This window comes from Bacillus rossius, chromosome 15 (assembly GCF_032445375.1).
Source record: "Bacillus rossius redtenbacheri isolate Brsri chromosome 15, Brsri_v3, whole genome shotgun sequence".
In the NCBI taxonomy this organism is placed as follows: domain Eukaryota; kingdom Metazoa; phylum Arthropoda; class Insecta; order Phasmatodea; family Bacillidae; genus Bacillus; species Bacillus rossius.
The window spans coordinates 16,750,993-16,775,962 of NC_086342.1; the positions used below are offsets into that span (position 1 = coordinate 16,750,993).

General features: G+C 36.2%; 1 protein-coding gene across 4 annotated transcripts in view; it reads left to right on the forward strand.

Annotated features, from left to right (window-relative positions):
* The window catches only part of LOC134539323 (talin-1), a 202,146-nt gene that overhangs the window by 91,502 nt on the left and 85,674 nt on the right, over positions 1-24,970 (forward strand). For all 4 annotated transcript variants that reach the window (XM_063381246.1, XM_063381247.1, XM_063381244.1 and 1 more), the window contains 14 exons: positions 4,236-4,395; positions 4,612-4,709; positions 6,023-6,152; positions 7,123-7,287; positions 8,552-8,822; positions 10,465-10,633; positions 11,803-12,060; positions 12,881-12,957; positions 13,553-13,641; positions 15,155-15,243; positions 18,912-19,055; positions 20,673-20,781; positions 21,627-21,832; positions 24,303-24,572. In XM_063381246.1, coding sequence (XP_063237316.1) covers positions 4,260-4,395; positions 4,612-4,709; positions 6,023-6,152; positions 7,123-7,287; positions 8,552-8,822; positions 10,465-10,633; positions 11,803-12,060; positions 12,881-12,957; positions 13,553-13,641; positions 15,155-15,243; positions 18,912-19,055; positions 20,673-20,781; positions 21,627-21,832; positions 24,303-24,572 — 2,211 coding nt within the window. In that variant the 5' untranslated portion in view covers positions 4,236-4,259. The remainder of the gene's footprint in view (positions 1-4,235; positions 4,396-4,611; positions 4,710-6,022; positions 6,153-7,122; positions 7,288-8,551; positions 8,823-10,464; positions 10,634-11,802; positions 12,061-12,880; positions 12,958-13,552; positions 13,642-15,154; positions 15,244-18,911; positions 19,056-20,672; positions 20,782-21,626; positions 21,833-24,302; positions 24,573-24,970) is intronic.

Consider the following 24,970-nt stretch of genomic DNA (forward strand, 5'->3'; position numbering starts at 1 on the left):
CGGCTCCGATAAAACGAAAAAAAGAATTGAAAAAAAAAAAATACCGAACCCCGGTTTTGGACCCGATTTCCGTCAAGGAATTTTATTAGAATAATGCCCATCTTGTTAAAAATCCCTTAAACAGTCAGTACTATGAAAAGTTTCCCTTTGTCTGTGTGAACTCTGGGTGACGCCATTCGCCACAGTTGGCAGCACCGGAGTTGTTACGTATTTCCGGTCCTTGACGGTCGTCACATTCACGAAATATTTCTCCCAGCAAATGCCGTATACCGAGAAATAAAATGTTACACATTAAAAAAAAAATTGGTTGTCTGTGAAGTCGGTTTACGGACGATAGTTTAACGTGACGTCATAACAAAACATTGATGAAATGATTGCATACTTTATGAATAAAATTGAATCATTTTTATTTTAATTATAAAATAATAAATACTTGAAATTAAACTAGTAATCAGATTTTTAAAATGCAAGAATAATTAGAAATTAACCTTTATTGCCGAAATTGATGTTGTAATAAGCAATGAAAACCACATTAACTTTTCACTTCACTTTATAAACAGTCGAGTGGAAGAGAGATAGATGCGGCGCAAGTGTACAGTGAGCGTAATGGGACACCTTTTCGTGCGTGCAGCCGGCGTTCATCGATTTATTAGACGTTGTCACGTCGAAAAATGTCTACAGTAGGCTGCAATGGTACGTGAATGCTATATTTGTGACGGCACACCTTTTAGCAAACGCCGGGCGGTCTGTGAAATGGCGCGTTTAAACTTCCGTTTGAAGGCGTGCACGGTGTGTTGTTCCGCACGTCTCCGGGCGGTGGCTACTAACCGGGGTGAAAGACGCCCCCGCGGTTCGAGGGTAAAAGGGCGAGGGGCGAGGGGGTGGAATGATGTGGATGCTGGGCCGAAGTAGCTGCGCGGTAATGGCCGACTGGCGCCGGTGCTAATGAACCCGAGGCGCCACCGAGCTGCGCGACGCCACCCTCCGCCTCCCCTCTCTTCCTCATCATCCCTCACGCATCCATCCCTTCCTACTCTCTTTCCACCCCTATTCCCCCCCTCGCGATATATTAAATACGTAACGGGGTACGACGCGCTGAGTGAGGCGGCATTAATCACTTGGAGGACGCAACCCCTCCCTCTCCATATAAAAAAAAGTTTATTTCCCTCCCACTCTCTCCAGAGGATGGTTAGCTTCGATCTAGACCAGGGTGTTACGGGCATCCCCCCTCCCCTTTCCCCCCCGCCGCTTTTTTTTATTAGGGCCCATTAGTCGCTGTAATTTTGTGTGCCACATTCTGTGTGGGGCATCTTTTGCCACATTCGTTTGCGGTTGTTTGTCTCTTGTTTGAGAGCAAATAATAATAAAAAAAAGGGACCACTTTATAAGGTTCTCGAGTTTTCGCGGCAATTGCCTGTGGTGGGTTGTAGCAGAGTTGAAGTTGAGGGAACGTTCGCAGACGTTTTTTTTTTGGTAGACTTTGGAATCGCTGTCTTCAAGGTGGCTGTTGCCCGCTATTATTCTGTATAGCAGCGGTTCCCAATTTTTTTTTTTTTTTTTTTTTTTCGGCCAGGGAACCCAATGGTCGACTTTTCTTTTGGCGGAATCCCAACTCCTTCAAAGAAAGTTATTTGACAATAATTGTGCATGCTTTATATGACATTAGTCCCAACTCACGGAACCCCAGGGTTCCGCGGAACACCTTTTTGGGAACCGCTGACATATTCCCTTTTCTTTCTAGTTTTTCTTTGTTTTGATTGAATAAACTGGTGATAAATCATGTCCCTGGATATTCAAGTGTTATTTTGAGTTTCTGTGGTTCACATTTTATGTTTTTTTTGAATGTATATTTGATGACTGTATGTAAATGCACATTTCATTGTTTAGTTAACCCACAAGTATTTTGGTGGTTTATATTCCACATACTGTAAATTAAATAACTAAATAAATAAATAGCGAAGAAATATGTACCTATGCCAATTTTATTGACTAATTAGAAATCAAATTTTGAGATCTGTATGGAGCAATCAATAGTCCAGTAAAGAAGAGAACAGGTATTTGTTAAATGTATTACAGACCAAATCTTGAAATTTTTTTTTTTATGTAAGATGAGTGAAAGTTTACTTCATCATGTTAACAAAGGAAGACATAATGGCAACATTTACCAAAAAGAATTAATAGGTTAGTTGGACACTTGTTAAGAAAGTTGAGTAGGCTAAATATGTAGTAAGGGAATAGTAGAGAGTGAGAAATGGTGAGGTAAAAAAAAAAGCTAAAATATATGAAGCAGTACATTAAGATTACTATGTAAGATTAGGTAAATTATAAAATAAGGAGAAAATGTATGTCATATGAGTTGTGTCATACTGATACCAGGCAATTTAATGAGAAGTTACAAAAACCACCTGGTTAAAGTTATCCTCATAGTTGTCGTGGTGTGTAGATGGTTAAATAATGTGGTAGGTACATTATTTTCTTTCATTCAAATTTGGTTTAGTGGCATTGTTGTCCAGTTTGTTGTTATATAATTTCTCGACGTGTAATGTTTATTCTTTTCTTAGGTGATAGTAACATGGAAACATATAATTCTTTGCTCCTTTATTCGTGACGGTAGATATTTGTTTTTTATGATGCAGTTTGCATTATAAGTTTCAGGTAGTAAAATAAAAATGTTTGTGAGACTTGGTAATGTCATTAAAAATGAATCAGCTTTCATTTTTTTTTATCATGCAACATGGTCAGTAATATCATGTCTGACAAGTTCATTCATAATATTTTCTAAAGTAATGTAATATGCCTGGGCTTTGGGGTGATATGATGTTGCACATTGCGCTTTGTTGGAATTGTTGTGAGTAAGGCATACTTAAAAACAAGTGTGACAATAGTTTTGGCACAGAGTCAAGACACCAGTGCACACTTCAGATGACCAGAACAATTATCTGATAAGGTACTTAGGCGGGAGTGAAGGAGGGGAGGTGAAGATTTGTAAGACTGAGAATAATACAGAAAGAAGGTAGAAGACCATGGAATTGGCAAAGATGAAGTCTGTAGACCATCTCATGATTATTTTTAATTACATTGCTCATGTCACGCACTGTTGCCAGATCTGTAACACATTATGAAGAAGTTCAGATATGCTTATTTGGGATTCTGAGTGCACGATAAGCTTTTTAAGAATTTATGTAGTAATTTATAATGTTTAATAATAGCATGCTTATAAATGTAATAAATTGTCTAATTTTTTAGTTGAAACAAGAAACAGTTCACACTCATCCATTGATATGAATCCGTACAAAAATTGTAATAAATAAAATTAATAATATCACTGCCCTTCAATTTCAAATTCTTATTCTAAGGACAGTGCTTATGGCAGTCGGTGTAAGTTAGAAATAGGGAGCAATTACCCATTTACTTTTTACTTCCACACTGCAATATAATAGTGGGACGCTTTATAGTCAGTAACAGAGCCAGTTACACTGTGGTTCCTTAGACAAAATGTGCTGAAAGATGTGGGCCTTGTGACTGTGTAAACTACCCCTGTACAGCAGCCAAATAGTTCGTCATGCGTGCTGTAATGATAATTGATACTTCAGGTTTTGTTCAAATAATGCAGTGCTGTGTAACTGAATGCTAATAGCCTTCAATGCATGTTATTCAAATATAATTATCTAGTCGTAGTTCCGAAATGATAAAATTATGTTTATAGTAGATAAAAATTAAGTGGCCACTTTATTTGGTAAAGGTCTAATCACATGTTTTCTGCTGTACAATATTCTCCAGACAGCTGTATTAGTTTATTATTTGAAAAATATTTTATAGTTGTTATTACACATCCAACTAGACTTATTTTCATAAGTTCGGCATTGTAAAAGTTAAACAAAAAAATTCAGTAATAATTTGTAACCGTCAAAATTTACTTTATGTAAATTAGGTATCATTTTGTTCGTTTTTTGTATACGTAAAATGTAAGTGGCTTTTGTAGTGTGTGTTTAACTTCGTGGCTGATTTTAGAATTTTATTTCTAGCAAGTTTTGTTATTGTAGTATTTAATTATAGGGTTACACCATGTATTTAACATTCTTCTTATTTTTATGTGATATTTAAGTTTAATATTATAAATTGGCATTTATTAACATCTACTTCTAATGATAAACACATTCATCAATGGCAATAAGTGTGTAATTTTTAAATGGCTAAATTCCTTAATGACTGCAAGTATTTGTTGAATGTTTCAGGAAGAGGAACTGCACAAATACGAGATGGCAACCCTGTCACTTCGCATCAGCATCGTCGACAAGAATGTGACAAAGACTATGCAGTTTGACCCCACCACTGCAGTTTACGATGCTTGCAAGATCATAAGAGACAAGATATCTGAGGCCAACCAAGGACAACGTAAGCATCAATATTTTAAATTTTCTGCAATACGCTAGTTGATGGGATGTAGTTATGTGCTGAAAACTTCAAGATTGAATGGTAACTTTGAATTGGAAATTTTTATTAGGTAACAAAGTAGAAACTTTTAATTAAAATCTTGATTGCAGAGTTCACACAGTTTATTTGTTAGAGTGGATGTCTATGAAATATTAAAGTAATGTATTTGTTTCCCAGCCAATGAGTACGGGCTGTTCCTCGCTGATGAGGATGTGAAGAAAGGTGTGTGGCTGGAACCTGGACGAAGCCTGGAGTATTACATCCTGAGGAATGGGGTAAGTGGATGTTGGTTTGAATGCAGAGTAGGGATCTAAGAAAGTAATCAGTCAGTGACTCAGCAGTACTTACTCTCTTAGGTTTCGTAGAATCATTTCTTTAAATTTTATCACCCGTGACCATGTACCATCTGAAATATTATATCATTCCAAAAGTTGTCATGTGAGCTGTTAAGTAAAAAAAACCTATTTATATGTTGCATCTTGTGCTGTCATTACATCCAGCCAATTTGAGTACATGGGAAGGATTTAAACTTGTGCAAAAAAAAAAAATATTGGTTTTAAAAATGTCACCATAAATGAGAATATTTTTCTAGTCATTGTATTACTATAAAGGAAAAGTACTTTTTAAATGTTACAACAAAAATTGGGATGCTAGACTGAAGGAGAGGACAGTTATGTCTGATAAGTGCTACTTATTTTACCTTCTCTTCACTCACAGCACTCTGCCCATTCTTGGAGGAGCATTCTCACAGAATGGCGACTGTACAAATCAAGGGTAAGGGAGGTGTCAGGAGAGTGTTATCGTAAGGAAGGGGGGGAGGGGTTAGGAAACCAACCAGTGTTCCAAAAGTCCTGTCCACTCCTCTTACTTATAAGTGACTTGATAAAGCAGTCTACTTAATCTTTGCATCATAGAAGTATAACGATGGCTTAGAACGAAAACATTGTATCTCATAAAATGCAAATTTTACAGCAGAGACAAAAAACCGTTTCTTTCGCCCCCCTACTGGTATATGTGGTTTCTTTTTTCCCCGATAGAAAGCAGTACGATGCACATTTTATTTCTTTCAGCCAAACATTTTGTGAGATACGAGGTTTTCCAGCCAAAAACATAAAAAAACGTATTTTTGTCCAAAAATTGAGATACGAGGTTTTCATTCTAAGCCATCGATAACTGGGATATCAAATAATTTTTTAACTCTTTAGTTTTCAAGTAATGTTTTGAAACAAATTTATTTATTGGAGGGGGGGGGGGGGGGGGGGGGTTCAACATCTTCAGGACAGTGAGGTCAGTTGAGATGATGACACATTACACAGAACTAGAATCAGCTATACAATCTACTTTAAGGAAACATATTAGAATTTTTTTCGGAGTGATTTCTGTATATACCTTTGGAAAACCAAAACCACCGAATCACCTTGCTCCATGCTACGTTCGATAACCCAAAATTGGTCGTTAACACTTCACTCGTTAAGAATTTGTGGGATGCGTGAACTTTGCAGGGGCTAACCGCGCAGGATATTTCTACGTAGGTCTGTTTTTTTTTGAGGAATCGGTAGTGTGCTGATTGGTTTTGGTCGCTGACCAGGATCTGCTGGAGTACCGGAAGAAGCTTCGCACGCTGCGAGTGAGGATGCTGGACGGCACGGTCAAGACTCTCCTGGTGGACGACAGCCAGCCGGTGGCCAACCTAATGGTGGTCATCTGCACCAAGATAGGTGAGTGCGTTTCAGCGTGGTCGCAGACAGCGTGCGCAAGCTGCTTGCTAAAATTATTTTCAGCCCAGCATTTAACTTCTTTCTGCCGATAAAAGTCTTGGAAGAAAAAAAAAATTGGTTGTCTGTAAAGTCGGTTTACGGACGATAGTTTAATGTGACAACGTCATAACAAAACATTGATGAAATGATTGCATACTTTTATGAATAAAATTGAATCATTTTTATTGAATTATCACTATTTTGTATTGATACAAAGAAGGAGTGAAATGAAATCTACAATTTAATTGATAAATTTACTTTTATTTGCACTCATTAATTCAAATATGTTTATTACTTTAACGAAGAGATTATTTTAACTATAACTTTTATACATGTTTGCTATTTAACTTCTTCCAATCTGTGTTATTCTGTTAAAGATAGGACGATGATAAGAAAAGTAGGAAACGAATGGTAGTGTTTCAAGTTTAATGTGCCTCGAAAAAGTCAAATCAATAGTTGTTCCAATCGAGTGGAAAAGAGATAGATGCAGCACAAGTGTACAATGCGCGTAACGGGACAATGTGCATAACGGGACACTTTTTTGTGCGTGCAGCCGGCGTTCATCGATTTATTAGACGTCACGTCAAAAATATTTTGTGGTAGATGCAGCTTGCGCCTTGTTGTTGTTCTAAAATTTTATTTGAACCTGTATGCCTGAGCTTGAAGACAGTAAGTGTTTGATGATTCATTTCTTGCGTGTTTAGATAATGCTCTACCTCAAATTACCACTTTAAATCAAATAATTCAACAAAAGCTTGTTTTTTATTGCATTACCATTTGTAAACTAACACAGGTGTCTTTGTACACACTAACTGATTTTGAAATTTACGTTAGCAAATAGTAATCAAACGTTGTAATCACAAATGCAGTAGTCAGGAATCTGTCTATGGTGTGCACTTGTGTTAATGGTTGTCCAAATTTTTTTTTTCAGGCATCACGAATCACGACGAATACGGCCTGGTCAGAGAGAACCAAGAAGACGAACTGGAGAACAAACCAAATTTTGGCACGTTGACACTGAAGCGAAAAAAGGAAGAAAGGGAGCGAGATGCGAAAATGGACCAGCTGAGGAAGAAACTGCGGACAGATGATGGAGGTCGGTCAGCCCTTGTGAACTCTGTCATGATCCAAGAAAAACTATAATTTTTTAAGACATACCTATCACTCATTAAATAATTACTCTACTAGTTTTGAGTATAATTTCAAAGTAATATTAAAATGGTTAACAAGAATGTCATGCCCACAAGTTTTGTTGTAAAACATTCAGGTAATTGATGTGAATTTGCTTTGTCGTACTACATATAGTTACAAAAACTGTTCTTGTAGACCACAGCAAGTTAACTATTACTCAGCATTGAACTAAGTTGGATAATTACTTTTTAATTTAATGTGTTCAAGTCTTCAATAAAAATTTTTTTTTAAAGAACTTAATTAGCAATTTTTTCTCTTATATTCCTATAATATTTGTTGTGCAAAACTTAAGAAAATACTGTAGTGTTTCTTTGTAAGTAAGACTAAAACATAATTTAAAGACTAAAGCTGCATTTGGTCTCAACCACATTCCATAACTTCCGTCGCCCTTTCTAAAACTGTGTTAGTTGATGCCTAAGATGCCTAAGAAAATGCACTATTTGTTGATTAATAATAGGGTGCCTGGCATTTTTTATTTTAATTTTACAATTTGCATTAAAATCTTAAGTACAGATAACATTCTCATTTAAATTTTATTTCACAACATTTAAAACTCTTAATTATTATTTTTTGTTACATAATTGTGTATTATTTAATGCTAATATTCTCTTGTTAAAAATCTAAACCTCCATGTCAAAGGTTATTAAGAAATAAATCACTAACTGTGCACAATATTTAGGGCTTGGATCTTTTTTTAAGTCATAAGTCATAAATGTGAGTGCCATGTTAGGCTCAAGTCTGTGTAACTTATTACATCTTACAACAGTGTGAGAAACTGTTGCCTTAACACATTATTATGTTAAATAATTATCTAAAGTATTTCTATCATTATGTGACCATACTGTACTTAACATTGATAGTTGAAACTCAATGGTATGCGGCAAAAAGTTGCAAAAATGAGATTGGTTTACTATCTGCCTAGTAAAGAGCAGAAGAAAACCTAAAACAATGCCTAAGTCAGTATCTCAAAAAGTAAGTTAGGAATAAAAATGCTGCTATTCTCACCAAGTATCAGTACATACAGTTATGTTTGATAAAAATTGTTAGTCAACTTATTTTTTGCCACTTTTTTTGACTTGGTAATTTTTTTTGCGGCGTACCTAAAGTATGTGGCTTGATGGAATGAACTTAAGACTGTGAAATAAGCTCATGTGATTGTTGTTTTCCAGTGAACTGGGTGGACCCGGCCAAAACGCTTCGCGAGCAAGGCGTCGACGAGACGGAAACCGTGCTGCTGCGGAGGAAGTTCTTTTTCTCGGACCAGAACATAGACTCACGCGATCCCGTGCAGTTGAACCTGCTGTACGTGCAGGCGCGAGACGCCATCGTGGACGGCACACACCCTGTCACGCTGGACAAGGCGTGCGAGTTCGCGGGCATCCAGTGCCAGATACAGTTCGGCGACCACAACGAGAGCAAGCATCGGCCAGGCTTCCTCGAGTGAGTGTACCGTACAGCGCTGTTCACCATTGCACGGCAGGGACGTCGGAACAGGGGGGGGGGGGCAGCAGGGGCGAGTCGCCCCCGTGCTGTTATGCAGGGGGGGGGGGGGGGCGAGATTAGCACTTCGCCCCCCTCCTTTTCCCAGAATAAATGTTTGGTCCTAGTAGTATTTTTCTCAACCAGTAGTTACAAACGTTGCATTGGTGATCACATTGATTAGAAAATCAAATATATGATTGTTAATATACTGTAAAATGATTGCAAATTCCTAGATGGTATTTTTTTTAAATTGTACTACATCTACTGTCAGAGTAGTATTTAATACATACCACATCATCAAATTCTTGGAATGGCATATTTAATATCTTGGTTCGGAAACTCATTAAATAGCATAATTTTGCATCTAAAATTCCAAATTTTTCCGGGGAGGACCCCCGGACCCCCCCGCTCTAGGACTGAGGTAAGTGTGATACATATTTTGGCCCCCCCCCACTCATGAAAATGTTCCAACGTCCCTGTTGAATGGTACATTTCCTTGGTTCGCACAGAAGCTATCTCATGTCTACCGGGGGACCATGCATTCACTTGCGATATGGTAAACCACATCCACGGGATCGTCCGCCCACGAGTCACCTCACCTGTCCCGCGTCCCACGGCCAGAATTGTTTGCACGGCACGCTCGTCGTCCTTCGCAACGTCGCGAACCACTCGCGCCATGTTCCGCACTGACTAATTCGCGTAAAAAAAATCAAAAAATAACTGGCTTGTCACGGTCCCGCCCGGTAACGTATATTCCAACGGTCAGCACCACCAGCAACTCAAAAGTTTAATTTTTTCATTCACACCATTTTAAACCTAGCTTATAGTGATTTTACACAAGAAGGTCTACCCTACCAGTAGTTAAATGGATTCATTATAGTTGCAGGGTGTCTATAGGTAATAAAGTCACAAAGTTACAAAAAAATAACAAATGGGAAGAATGGTCAAGAAAGTAACAATAAAGTCCCTAAATAATTGGTAACATTGCTGGAAGTCGCTACACTTTTAATTTCAAGTAGTTCAATTAAATCATGTGTAAATTATCTCTGCAAAGGTTTTAACTTCCTAACTTAAAATATATTTACAGAGTTTGTATAAAAAATATCAGGAACTAATTTTTATTCCTGTTCCCAAACATGAAATCTTTGCTCAATGGACACGATAATGGGACCCAAGTACTGTCAAAAAAGCTTGAGCAAGTACCCTTAAAGAACCTTCTGTAATCTGCCTACCATGGAAAAGCTGCTGGCAAAAGCATGTTGATGCTCAAGGGATGTATTTGGAAGAATTTTGAGACATTGTAGCAATATCTCAAATCTTTTTTTTCCTAAACTTTTCCAGATTCTTTTTATACAAACCTTGTATGATGCTTGTATTTCGTGTAAATTATGCTCATGTTGAATTTTGCTCAATTTAATTATATTAAAATCAACTTGTGAGGTAAAAAAATCTGAGAAAATTTTATTTAAAGGTCCTGATTTGGTTCACCAGGAATTTTTAGACATCTGTATGTAGGCAGGCCTGTGTATACTGTACAAAATTTTTCAGTTTTGACTTTTAAATCTGGTGTTTAACATTCTGTTTTTCTATTTATTTACAGTTTGAAAGAATTTTTGCCACAGTCATATGTAAAGGTGAAAGGAGTGGAGAAGAAAATTTTTGCGGAGCACAAGAAGCACGTCAGCCTGTCGGAACTCGATGCTAAAGTGTTGTACACAAAGACAGCGAGGTCTCTTACTACCTATGGGGTCACTTTCTTTCTTGTCAAGGTACGTACGTAATAACATCCAGTAGTTTACATATGCAGTAGAACCCCGATTAAACATTACTTATTTTTACTTTTTCTCTTTATTTGCACCATTTTATTTTGGTCCTGTTTTAACCTCATTTGACGCAATGCAGTAAATTCCTGTTGATCACAATGTGCCTACAATCTTGCTTCCCACAATTTACGGTTTGTTTTTGCTATGCCTACAAAAATTCATTATTTCTGTGTTTGTCACGTACATCATACATGTGAAGATAACTCTTTCGTGTGAAATTTGACACATAAATACTCAGCAGATATATTTAATTTGTTCCGAAAAGTTATACGTGCTTATTACAAATCATTTTGTAAAATTACATCATGTATCAGTCAAAATGACACTGTTTTGGAGAAATTAGAGCCCTGGATTATTTAAGTATCATATTTTATCAGTAAAATTTAAAAGAAAAAAATAAACATTTTATAAAAACTAAAAACAATAACACCGAAAATTCCCGTTTTAAATATGAAATTGGCCTGAAAATAAAACCATAAAATATTTGACTCTAAATATTATTAGTTGGCAACTGTCCATTTCACTTGGAAATTGTCTCTAAAAATGTTTGTTAGCTATCCAAATTAAAAATTATTACAGCCTTGCGAACAGTAGATCTATTTTGTAGTACATTGAGTCCCAATTATCCGAAAGACTGCTTAATCCGAAACCGAAAGTCAAAAAGAACTAAGGTCTGTGAGAAAGGGTGTCTGTGCCAAAAAATAGACTTGTACAGTCTGTTGTACCACCTTCCTCCACCCGGTCGTGCCTCTCCAACTGTCGAGCACTGTGACCTATCGTTAGAACAACTTACAAGTTTGTCTCGAGATTTGGTTATGTTTAAAACGGACCTTATGAAATAATAAACTGTGTAATCACACATTGTTATGTTATTTAAATTATTTTAATAATGATTTCGCTTAATCAAAAAAAATTTGTTAGTCTGAAAAGGGTCTCGTCCCAACCGTTTCGGATTATTAGGACTCCACCATATCACTGGTCGTGTTTAATTTTATCACACTGTGCGATACAAGAAAATGTTATTTAAAAGGTTCTGAAAAAGCCTCAGATTGGTTCACAAGGTTTTTGTGGACACCCTGATCCTGTGGTAATGTCGGGAGTGTGACACGTCGCAGGAGAAAATGAAAGGCAAGAACAAGCTGGTGCCGAGGCTGCTGGGCGTGACCAAGGACTCGGTGCTGAGGCTGGACGAGAAGACGAAGGAGATCATGAAGACGTGGCCGCTGACCATCGTGCGGCGGTGGGGGGCGTCGCCCAACACCTTCACGCTGGACTTCGGCGACTACTCGGACCAGTACTACTCGGTGCAGACGACGGAGGCCGAGCAGATTGTCCAGCTCATTGCCGGCTACATCGACATCATCCTCAAGAAGGTACGCCTCCGCCGCGCGCGATCGCGCTCGTCGCTTGTTCCGCGCTTTCGGCTTGGCGGTGCGTCAGCTTCACAAGCACCCAGTAATCGGTGTCCCAAGTGTTTTGGAGCATCATTTTAAGGGGCCCGCCTCATCAGGGGTGTATGTGTGTTAGTGAAGCGGGATGATAAGCGCGACGCTCGCTGGTGCTTCTAGCGCGGTATCGCCTCTAAGCGCAAGTCTCTGAACTGACGCTTAGTCTTCTCGTCGTCACAGGATAACTGTGAAATTTGAGCGGTGACCGTAAAATTATACGGCGGAGAAATGAAGATAAAGGTGTTATGCAAGTCCCTTTAAGTGCTTTCAAGAATCTGTACTGATTGTTTTATGCCTAAGAATTACTCTGAAAACACGCGTTTTAGGCATTTTAACGCTTCTAAAAATACAGTTTAAAAACTTAGTCCGAAATTAAAAGTACTTTTCGGCCCTCAGCGAACTCTTAAATGCTATTCGTAAATAGGCCCCACTCGGATATCTTGAGTAGTTTTGAAATCGCGTTGTTTTTCCTGAAGCTCTGCGCACCGTGTGTGTGCCCGGGTAGGCACAGCCCTTAAGCCTGTGTGTGTCTCTCTGTAACGTAAAACCTTATCAAATCAAATTAAATACCTACATTTTATGCAGTTACATGTTAAATTCAAATTTATGCAGTTACGTGTTTCAGGCAAGGGTTTCACAGATGCTGATTTGTTTACACAAGAATTAGTTTTTTTTTTCCTGTTAAACATTAAAATTACAGAAATTAGTGTTTTGGTTTATATATTATTCTTTTTTTTTTTTGCAGAAAAAATGTAAAGATCATTTTGGCATTGAAGGCGATGAAGGCTCAACTATGGTAGAAGACAATGTATCAGCTTCAAAGTAAGTTTTATTTGCATTAATTCACTGTTCCGGTGTACAAACTGTAAAAAAAATAATTATGTATATATTTTATGAAATGTAAAAAAATTTTAAAGACACTATTAATGTGCCATGCCATGACCACCTGTTAATATTGTTACACTACTGTTTTTTTTAATAGGAATATTTTGAAAATAACTCTTGTTTGACCAAGTGCATAAAAGAGTACCTGTTATAAAATTAAAGTATTCATGCTTAATCCTTCTACTAATTTGTTAGCTGAACATTCCTTTGTAATACCAGCAAATAGATACTCAAGTAAAAAAAGTTTGAATTGAAAAAAAAAAGGCAATTACATCAAAATGTTTAATGCATGTATTACACACACTTGTGTTGAAAGATCTGTTTACAGCATGTGTTAATAAGTGATTGTGTAATGTTCGTTACAATAATTAGAAGGTGTTAATTTGGTTTTCTGTCTTTGTATTCATATGATGCATCAATGATAGTGTATACAATCACATAATTTTGTGATTGTTGCTGGAAGACCAGTTAATATGTATGAGTACAATGATTTCATATTGATTAGATATATTTTTCAATTTTATTCTTACAGGGCTACAATACTTCAGCATGAGACCAGTAAAACAGGAAAAGTTAATGAAGAATCTGTAGCAAAACCAGGAGTGATGAGAGTAACAGATGGTAAGTACACATTTTGGTCTTAAGTTATCAGCAGTTAAATGTAAGTTTTTTGCTCATGTGCATACAGGTGTTTTTCAGTTGTCATTGGTAGAGACAAGATTTTATTTTCATAAATGCTGTTTATTTATGAAGATGGTGCAGCATTACAACACATATAATACAATAAAATATTCCATAGTGCTATTTTCAAAAAAAAAAATTATCATTTTGAGCTTGATATAAGCTGCATTCTCAAAATAATAGTATTGTTAACATGAATGTGTAGGGAAAAATAACTCAAGAATGAAAAATATTCAGCAATCATTTGTGTATTCTGAGTACCATATTCACCCGAAAATAAGGAGAGAGTTTTTAAAATATCAGTCTCCATTTTGCCATCACCCAGACTGTGAAAGAATTTTTTTTTTCCAGATGGTGTTCTAATGCACAGTCACACATGTTACAAATTGTTGTTTGCAAAGTTCTGTTGGAAATAAAGAAAGTGGTTAGAGAGCTAGGCCAGCTCTGGGGATGGTGGAGGCTAAATTAAATTTATTTATTTTGGAGCATGAAAAAATTTATCAGTTATTTAAAAAAAATTAGTCAGGGAAATTTGTTATTTTGTTTATGGAAAGTCAGGGAAAAGTTGGAGAAATGTTAATACAGATTTGTGTGGACAGCCTGTGGAGTGATTTTGGGAAATCAGGGAAACAAATCAGGATCACTTGACCGGGATTTGAACACGAATCCTCTGGACTGCAAGTTAATTGTCTGTGTCTTGCCATTGCACCGACCTTCTACACAAAAGAATTAAAATATTGTTTGTCAGTAGGCCTGTGGGGAATACTAGTTTTTTTTTTATGCAAAGCGAATATCAAATCAAGTATTTAAAATATTCGCGAAAAAAAATTAAAATTGTGAATATGGTTCTCTGCAATGCTGTATTAAACTTATTATACAAAATGCAGGATTGAAGTAAAAAAAAATCATTTTATGTTTGCAATGTTTGAACTGATTAAGTAGTTAACAAATTGTGCTTCATGTATAACATCATGCAATAAAAATTATAAACTAGCCATGCATAATATTAATATTGAGCATTCATAAAAGTAAATGGATGGCCTTCTTTTTTTTTAAGTACCAACTTTATTCAAGCAAAACAGTTACAATGCAAAAAAACAAACTAAATATTTTCATGAATGAATCTTAGGTTTTCAAAGTTTTAAAGCTTTGCAACAAGCACCAAGATTCAAATCAGGCACAAAACTATGCATCACAACCTATGCTTTAAAAAAAAAAGTAATTTTTGGTGAAGGCAAATTGAATATTGCAAAGAGATCCAATTGATTCGCTTAGTCGAAGCTTCACACAGGGCTATCTGTTGGTACAGATTTGGAATACTGTGTGCAAGTTGTTTTGAAGATGTTACCGGAACACCCCTCCAATCTGCTCCTCGGAGGTTGTGGGCATGGCGGCTGTGGCGTGCGCGTGTTTTGTACCCAAGTGTGCAGTCGTCGATGCCGCTGACTTTCAGGAGCACGGCCGTACGGCACGGGGCACATGGGCAGCGCCCAGTTCTCGACGGTCGGCGGGCAGGTGAACAAAGGCCATGCCCCTCCGATGGTAAGCCCCTCCCGCCAGCGCTCGCGCATCCTCGCGTCGCTGGCTGGCTGGTTGCGTGGTTCAAACACTCATCATGGCTAGCTCACTCGCTGGTACGCATCGGGGCTAGGACTGCTCAGCAGATACCGTCTTGGTGGCTGGTTACGTCTCGAAGAAAGGAAGCGGATGCTTCTTTACAGATCTAAAACCAATCAAAATTTATTCTTTTTCGAAACAACCTTATTTGCTGGCATCTTGTTTCAATCTTTATTGATGGAAATATTTTTTGTAGCTAAAAATTTAATGATTTTTTTGTTTAGTGCCGTGTCAAATACTATAAATAATATTCAGTCTTATTTTAATCGCTTTGAACTTATTTTAAAAAAATTTTGTAACACTTCAATGGAATTAGTTGAGTTTACATTACACATTACATTTTCATTTTCAGAGTATATAAATACAAAATTGTGCTTGATAGAAGGTAAACATTAATTACATCTGCATTACAGTAATAAAATGTTATATATATTTTCATTTTGTTCTAGATTTCTATTGTTTATAGTGTGCCTATCCATGATGTGTTTTGATAGCGTAGCTAACCACTATAGTGAGTTTCGTACTCAGGAGTTGATTATTTTGGTTGTTTGTTTGTTTCCATGACTTGCTAGACTGGGACTATGGGAGCAGAGTAGGTACATAAACTTCTTCATCTTCCTATTGTGATTAAAATTTTTCTTTCCCTGTAGGGTTGAGCGAATTGTTTTTGTTGTTTTATTTCCCTGTTTGCATTTACTTTCCAAGTAATTCTTGTAAGCTAATGAGATACTGTAGTTTGAATAGTCAAATGTTTGAAACACATGAACTTTGTTAATAGCCTTTAACCAAAATTAGGGGTTAACTGATTTGAATGTGGCGTTCTTTTGAATTCTGAAATAGCCTGTTGTAGCCGCATTGGTGAATGATCAGTATCCTGAGAATACAGGCCAACAAAAACTTAACAATTGTGTGAACAACAATCAGTAAATTTAATATTGGGAACAAAATGGTAAAATAAAAACCAAATTTTAAGCTTTATTTTAATACTAATAACCGTAAGATCCAAAAAAACTTAAATAAAGAGAATGACTTTTCTTAAATGAGCATTTCTGTAATCTCAAAATCTTTGTTTTCTCAGTGTTTTTTATTCTTTTCAATTCTAAGTGCTTTACTTGATGTTTGATAATCAGTATGAATATTCGAGTAGACCCGATGAAGCTAGACAATCTGTAGCAGTATCCAATTATCAGTACAGTTATTACAGTAGGTAATTATTTACAATTTGATACATCAAAGCCAAACAATGAACATTTCGCTCAACCTTAATATGTAGTTTAAATGTTATTTACTTGTATTTTTTTTGCATGAATTAGTTTAGTCAAAAAATTTAATCATTTGGTTATTTAGTGTGTTCTTTAGTCACATTTGTTTAAAATATGAATATGTGTGTATGGTTTTGCACATAAAGAAAGCAATTGGTGTTTGTATTATATTTTATTGTTTTTAATATAATTTTTTTTTCTTCCACTGCTTGTTGAAATCTAATCCTGATACAATGTTGAATATATTCCTCAAAATAACTTATTGAGGGTTAAGCTCTAACATCTTGAATTTTTAAAAAAAAAAATTTAAATCATGAGTTATTTAGCCAGATTTCTGGAATGACACGGCATCAATGCAGTAGATGTAGTCGATGAACGCCGGCTGCACGCACGAAAAAGTGTCCCGTTACATACATTGTTCCGTTACACTGTGTCCCGTTACGCTCATTGTTCCGTTACGCTCATTGTACGCTTGCGCCGCACCGACACAAGTGAAAACTTAAAACTTGTTTATCAATGTGTTTCTACGTCAAATGTACGTAAGAAAATGAATCTGATTACTAGTATAATTTTTACTAATAATAGGTTATGTTACAATTGACTAAAAAATTATGGTGATTCATATAATTGATGATAGATATTTGATTACAGTTTATTTATATGAAAACTTGTTCATAATTATATTCAAACATTATAGCTAAACGTCCAGTTTTTAAAATTAACTACAAGTCATCTACACGTGAACTGTTTCGTCGACTGTTTATAAAGTGAAGTGAAAAGTTAATGTGGTTTTCATTGCTTATTACAACAACAATTTCGGCAATAAAGGTTAATTATTCTTGCATTTTAAAAATCTGATTTCTGGTATAATTTCAAGTATTTATTCTTTTATTATTAAAATTAAAATGATTGAATTTTATTCATAAAAGTATGCAATCTTTTTTATCAATGTTTTGTTATGACGTTGTCACGTTAAACTATCGTCCGTAAACCGACTTTACAGACAACAAATTTTTTATTTTACCTTTTTGTCTAGGGTTCTTTTTGAATCATTGAATCATTAGGAAAAGGAAAAATAACATTTTATCAGCATCTAAATGAAAGTTCTGATCAGTACAAATTTCAATTCACAATTTTATTTTAGAAAAAATTTAAAGTATACATAAAATTACGTGATAAATTGTAAAAGTAAAATAAAATTTATTTATTTCATAGCTATGAAGTATGATGTCCACTAGAATGTATGTACACACCTTAACCCACACATTCAAGTTTTGGTAAACTCCATGTATCATTAAGATATAATTTTTCCAGTGAATTAGTAATAAGCTGAAAGGATTAAAGACATTCCAGTTGAATCATGTGGAAATTAATTCTGAAAAGGTTTTTAGCTTTCTAATAGAAAAAAAATTTGCCTTGTTCCTGCAAATAGTATAGCTGTTTCATATCATGTTCGATTCTGTGTAATATGTATAAATAATGAACATGTGATATTAAAAAATAGGAAAAAAAAATTATTAAAAAAATCCTTTATATTCGGGTGATTGTTAATAAGTTGTTTGTGGGCTCGACGTTCGAGTGTACAACGGTTGCAGTCACAAAGAGATCACTGTCGGGCGGACGGGTAAGGGGAGTTCCTACCAGGGTGTCCACAGTTAGTACTTTCATACTAGATGTAGTACTTTTGTAATTTTTTTAGTGGTCTAGTACATTTATGCTCAGATCTAGTACTTTTTTTCTTTAATATAATAATATTACAGTAACTCCAATATTTTTTCATTATTAAGCATAATTTATTTTTTAAAAACTATGGAACGTATGTGCGTGTGTGGTGTGTGATATTTAAGTTCGAGCATTGCAATGTCATAACAACTTCCTGAAATTGACACCCTGGTTCCTACGCGAGGTTGTGGTGGAAAAAAAAATTTATTAAAAAAAAAATCCTATATATTCGGGTGATTGTTAATAAGTTGTTTGTGGGCTCGACGTTCAAGTGTACAATGGTTGCAGTCACAAAGAGATCACTGTTGGGCGGGTGGGTACAGTGGCGTAGCAGGCGGGTGGCAGGGATTTCCCCCGCCAGGGGCGCCGGAGCAGGGGGGGGGGGGGGCGTGCTGTGGCGACGGTTTCACGGTTACTGAACGCTCGCCCCCTTCCCCCCCCCCCCTCCTCACTGTTTTAATCCAAGAGGGGGTGCCATTTTCAAGTCTGGCCAGGGGTGCCAGTCACACCTTAGCTACGCCACTGGACGGGTTAGTGGGAGTTCCGACGCGAGGGTGCGGTGTTCCCCGGGCGAGCATGTGACAGGGAGGCCGCGGGGGTTGGCTGCAGGTGCAGCAGACGAAGGTGACCAGCGTGATGTCGGAGCCTCAGCGGGCCCTGCTGAGCACCATCAGCGCCGGCCACGAGGTCATCGAGACGGTGGAGGCCGAGCTGAAGACCAAGGCCCAGATACCTGAGCTGGGATCCGACCCGGTGCGTGCGCCTCCTTCGCGTCCTTGGAAAGTCCATTAAGGGCCCTTAACCCCTTTGTTTTGTAGTGGCATTTCTATGATACCACTTTGAAAAAATTGTTACCATTCGCAATGTTTCAGTGGTATTGCCGAAATACCTCGCGTGAGTAAGCCTTGTGCTGCTATCTGGCGATCCTAACAAGAACAAGCAACATTGGCTGCTTTAATTTTTACTTCCGCCACGTCTGCTAAAAGTTACACAATAGATTGTAATTTATTTTTAATATATTTCTGTGTGCCTCAAAGGGTTAAAGGTCCTGTAATTTCACTAAGAAGCATTAAAATAATCGTTAAAATAAAGACTTCAGCACGTAATTAATGACCTATAACAGTCGACAGACACCTTTATTATGCTCCTTAGGCAAATAAAATGATATATTATACAGAATTATATCAAATTTTAATAAACATGGTTGCTTTGTCTCTCTATCAAAAAAATTAATTTAAATATAAAACAATTGTTTCTTATCTTAATTTAAATTTAATATGTTTAAGGTTAATGATGCTACCATGTTTAATTTTTTTTTTATAAACAGTTTCTGGATTATCATTACTGTTTGTTATAGAATTATGAAACTTGTTCTTGTTTATCTGTTAGTTGCTTGCTGTGTCATCTTGTGTGTGTGTTATTATAGTATTGTCCTCAATGTTATTCATTTTGTTTCATGTATTTGTTTTGTCTATGTATTTTTTTATGTTTATCATCCCTACCACCCATGGCCTTATGCCATCGGTAGGCATGTAACAAATTGATAAATAAATAAATAAATAAATAAATAAATAAATAAATAAATAAATACAGGTATTTTAAATTTTTTTTTGTTTCTTACTTGGCAGCAAACACAACGCTTTGCACATGCAAATTATAACCGGTGAATTTCGGCTACATAATTTAATTTAATAATATATATATATATATATATATATAAAATTTTGAATATGTTTTTCGTGTTTTGTATCTCACCTTTAAAAAAGGAGTGTTTTACCGTCTTTGAAATTATAAAGTAAATGTAATTTGTGGTCAAATTAAATGTTGGTGTTAAAAATTTCAGATGGTCTCTATTCTTGGGTTATATTTGTGTTGAAGATTTAATTCGGGATAATAGGGGCTTATCTGTAAGAAATGAACTAACCACTGAAATTATTTTTTGTGCATTAACTATTTAACATTATTATTTATGGAGGAATTTTGTGATATTTCAAAAAGTTTTCTACCTCTTGCTAGTGGTGAATAATATTCAGAAATTTTTAATTTAAATTTAATAATATATTAGATTCAACATTTCAAATTAAATAATGTGTGTGTGGAAACAGGATTACCCTGAAGAAACTCACCAGTTCTTGGCGGTGTTTGACTGACAAATTTAACCTCCTAGAGAAAATCTGGCTATTAGACATTTGACGATCTACTTGACCAGTGGGGTGGAATGCTGGTGTGCTGATTGTGTTGCTACCGAGACCCCATAAACTCTCTTTTATATGTTTGTGATGATGTTAGTTTCAGCAGTATTATTTAAGATTTTAATTACCTTTTACAGAACCAACAGAATTTTGTATTAAGTTATTTGTTTGATTGTAGGCATCTCTGAAATGGAAGGAAACTATGCTAGACACCAACAAGCAGAACGTGAGCTCCCAGATTGCAGCAATGAATGCCGCAACTGCACAAGTTGTCACGTTAACTTCAGGTATGCCTCAATATTTTTTTGAAAATTTTGAACAAGGGACACATTTAGTAACCTCATGTCATAATCAATCAATTTGGAGCTTCTGTTTGAAGTCATTATGATTTTTTTTTTTTTGCAAAATTCCTTCTCATTCTATATGCTTTTTGCATGTATCTGAATATTTCACTTATGATTAATATTATTTAAAATTTAAGGTTGTGGTAAAATTTCTTTTGAATTAGTTTGAAAAGAAAAAAAATTTGGTCCTGCAGTTTAAGAAATAATTTTTTGTTTGGAATGAGTCATTCATAAGGTATACAGTTTTAAAAGTGTTTTGCGAACCAAAATATGTTTCAAAGCAAAATTTATAAATAAATATTTTTTTTTTCATCTGCAAAATACCAACCAATTAAAAAAATATTCCCTAACATTTCATTTATTGTTTCTAGTTTCATTTTTCCTTGCAGAATAAAACAAAGGTATCATTATTTACTAACTAAAATTAACTCTGTAAATTTGAAGGTGTATGCCAAAGTTTACTACCGCAAATAGATCATAAATGGACGTAGTTATGCAAAAAGGAACCAACCCACAATTTTGTTATATTTAATTTGAAAATAAATTAAAATAGTACAAGGTCGATCGTACCGTCGTCGCTATTATCATATCAGTATTTATACTAGACCATTAAAATTATACCCACATTATGTTATCAATACGAGAATTACAATTTATAATTAACTTTAACTTCGAAACACTCGGAATAGGTTTCATGTGGGTTGGTTCCTTTTTGCATAACTACGTCCAAATATTGTTGCGGGGTGTTTTTGACGGCACGGGTGGAATGGAACGTGCTGTGTATGCAGGCCCTGCGGACGAGGTGGACCACACGATGGTGGGGGCAGCCATCTCCACCATCACCACCAACCTGCCGGAGATGACGCGCAACGTCCGGATGATAGCCGCCCTCATGGAGGACGACACGTCCGGGGAGAAGCTCCTGGACGCCGCCCGCAAGCTGTGCCTGGCCTTCAGCGACCTGCTCAAGGCTGCCGAGCCGGAGACCAAGGAGGTCGGTCGGGAGGCAGTGTGCCGCTGCTTTCTAGCTTAAGGGGTCGGTCGGAAGGCAGTGTCGCTGCCACGTCTGTCCAACTAAAGGGGTCGGTCAGTAGGCAGTGTGCCGCTTCTTTCTAACTTAAAGAGTTGTTCAGAAGGCAAAAGTCCCACTTCTTTCGAACTGAAGACAGCGTTCAGAATGCAAAGCCCCGCTTCTTTCTAACTTAAGAGGTCATTCAGAAGGCAAAAGTCCCACTTCTTTCTAATCGAAAAGGCCTAGGTTGTTCAGAAGGCAAGGTGTCTCGTCTTTCTAACTGAAGAGGTCATTCAGAAGGCAAAAGTCCCACTTCTTTCTAATCGAAAAGGCCTAGGTTCAGAAGGCAAGGTGTCTCGTCTTTCTAACTGAAGAGGTCATTCAGAAGGCAAAGTCCCACGTCTTTCTAACTTAAGAGATAATTCAGTAGGCAATGTGCCACTTATTTCTATGTGAAGAGGTCGGTCAGTATGTGATGTGCTCCTCATTTATAACTGATGAGGTTTTTCACAAGGCAGTATGTCACATCTCTCTAACTTTAGAGGTCTGTGAGATGGCAATGTGTCTCATCTTTCTAACTGAAGGTGTTAGTAAGAAGGCAATGAATGAACCACTTCTTTTGCACTACTGCACTTCTCAATTTTTTTTATCAATACATAGACATATTCTGTTATCATGCTATAATAATAAAATCTGAACCTTTTAAATAAAAAAAAAATATTTGGTTTTTCTGTTGCATTTTGCACTGAAATACGTATGAAATATGCTACAGCAGTCAAGAAAATTATAAGACTCTACAAAAAGTGTTTCATAAAATTCCTTTAGTGTTTTGGAAATTTGCATTTTTAAATGTTGCTAGTTGGCATCTTAGTACAAAATTTCTTTCCATTTTAATGATGATCCACCCTTGATGGCTTAGTTATTATTGTTCTGAACTGCTAATTATAATTAATTTTCATGTAGTAGTTGAAGGTAACAATCATTTGCTGATACTGTTTTACTGTATTTATATTTTGATTGCTCATTTATTATTTGGCTAAATACTTTTACTAAAAATAAATAAAAGATAAGTGTTAGTATGTTTATTTAATGGAGACGGGTTTATATTTTGTGAATATGATTGTGTTTCGATAACCCAGACCCCACTCATCCGTACATCCAGTTAATCCAGAGGGTATTAATAAAAAAGCAGAATTTACTAATTTTAGTAATTTAAAAATCTTGGTCTACCTATACAGTAGTATAAAAACCTAAAATTAAGCTGTAAGATAAGTTTTATTTATCAAGGAAAAAAAACAATTTTTATATTATTACTAGTGATGGGTCAAATCCCAATTTTCTGGAATCCGAATCTCGATTTAAAATCCCAAAAAATACTTTGAATACACCACTCGAATCCGAATCTAGGTCTGAAGGGCCTAAAATAAAATAATGTACAAGAAATGAAAAATATTAACTATGGTTTTGAGAAATTTAACCCTTTAAATGTTTTATTCATGAAATAAGTTTTCATAATCAATACATAGTGTAATTTTATTTATATAATTACATGTTAAAAATGCAAAATCCTAAGGAATGATAAGAGGATAGGTATAAAGAACAAAACTGACCTGGTAAACTTCAGAGGTTATCAGTGTTGAATTTTTAATTTACTTGATTTTCTTTAGTATTTTTCTTAAAATATATTTTCTTGAATATCAAATTCCTTCGAATATTAAAGAATTGATGGTATTTGAGGATAGGATTGACCTGTCGCCAATTTTTTACCCATCTTAAACTGGAATTACATGTATTTAAAGGCAAATTTTTTAAAATCTGAAATTTGGTGATTATGATAGGGTCTGGTCTTATTTAGTCTGGATTAGCAGGACTCTACTTTAGTAGCAAATGAAACACTAAAATATTTTTTTTTGTATGTTTACGTATTCTATAGTTAGGGTCAATATTATATGGTGAATTGCGATAAAACCTAAATAACACTCAAAAGAATGTCAAAACACCACATTAACACCAAAATTCAAGTTAATCCAAAACATGGCACCCGAATGCAAGTTTTATCGTGAAATTGAGTAATTATTTAACCAAAACATAATTCAAATCATGAAAGCAATATTACTCTGAAATTCAAGGAATGTCTTATTTTTCTGGGAAAAAAAAAATTGTACCAAAAGTGCATCTTTTTGTGAATCACTTTTAAAACACAAATGTTCGCTAATTTGTTCAGACCATTTTATTGTAAAATTTGCAGCGTATAAATTTTAACACAGTTTTGGTGGAGTAAGTATTACAAAACAGGTTTTTTATAAAAAATAAAAATAACACAGAAATCCTCTGTTTTAAAAACAAAATTTGACTGAAAATAAAGCCATAAAATGTTGTCTGTACCTATAGTATGTTAGATTGTTTAGTACCGCCTCTCAGCGATAGAAAGGTCGATCTGAACTTTGTGCAGCCGCGGCAGAACCTGCTGAACGCGGCGAGCAGGGTGGGCGAGGCGTCCCACCAGGTGCTCACCACCATCGGGGACGAGGACGAGTCGAGCCGCGAGCTGCAGGACGTCCTCCTGGGGCTCGCCAAGGCGGTCGCCAACACGACGGCCGCGCTCGTCCTCAGGGCCAAGAACATCGCGGCCACCTGCGACGACCAGGCCACGCAGAACAGGGTGATCGGCGCGGCGACCCAGTGCGCGCTCGCGACGTCCCAGCTCGTGGCGTGCGCCAAGGTGCGTCGCCGGCTGCCCGTTGCTTGGGTTCTGCCGATGTTACTTGCGATCTCAATATCGATGGCTTAGAATGAAAACTTTGTATCTCATAAAATGCATACGAGGTTTTTCTCTCTACAATGTGGGGTGCTACTGATATACGTGGTTTCTTTTTTTCCCGATAGAAAGCAGTAGGATGCACGTTTTATTTCTTTCAGCCAAACATTTTGTGAGATACAAGGTTTTCCAGCCAAAAACATAAAAAACCGTATTTTCGTCCAAAAATTGAGATACGAGGTTTTCATTCTAAGATCCAAGCCATCAATATGATTCAACTCCATGTTTCTGTAACACCGATTCCAACTCTTTGGGATGTAAAAGAATGTACTAGGCATTGGCTTTAACCCACTTTATGCATT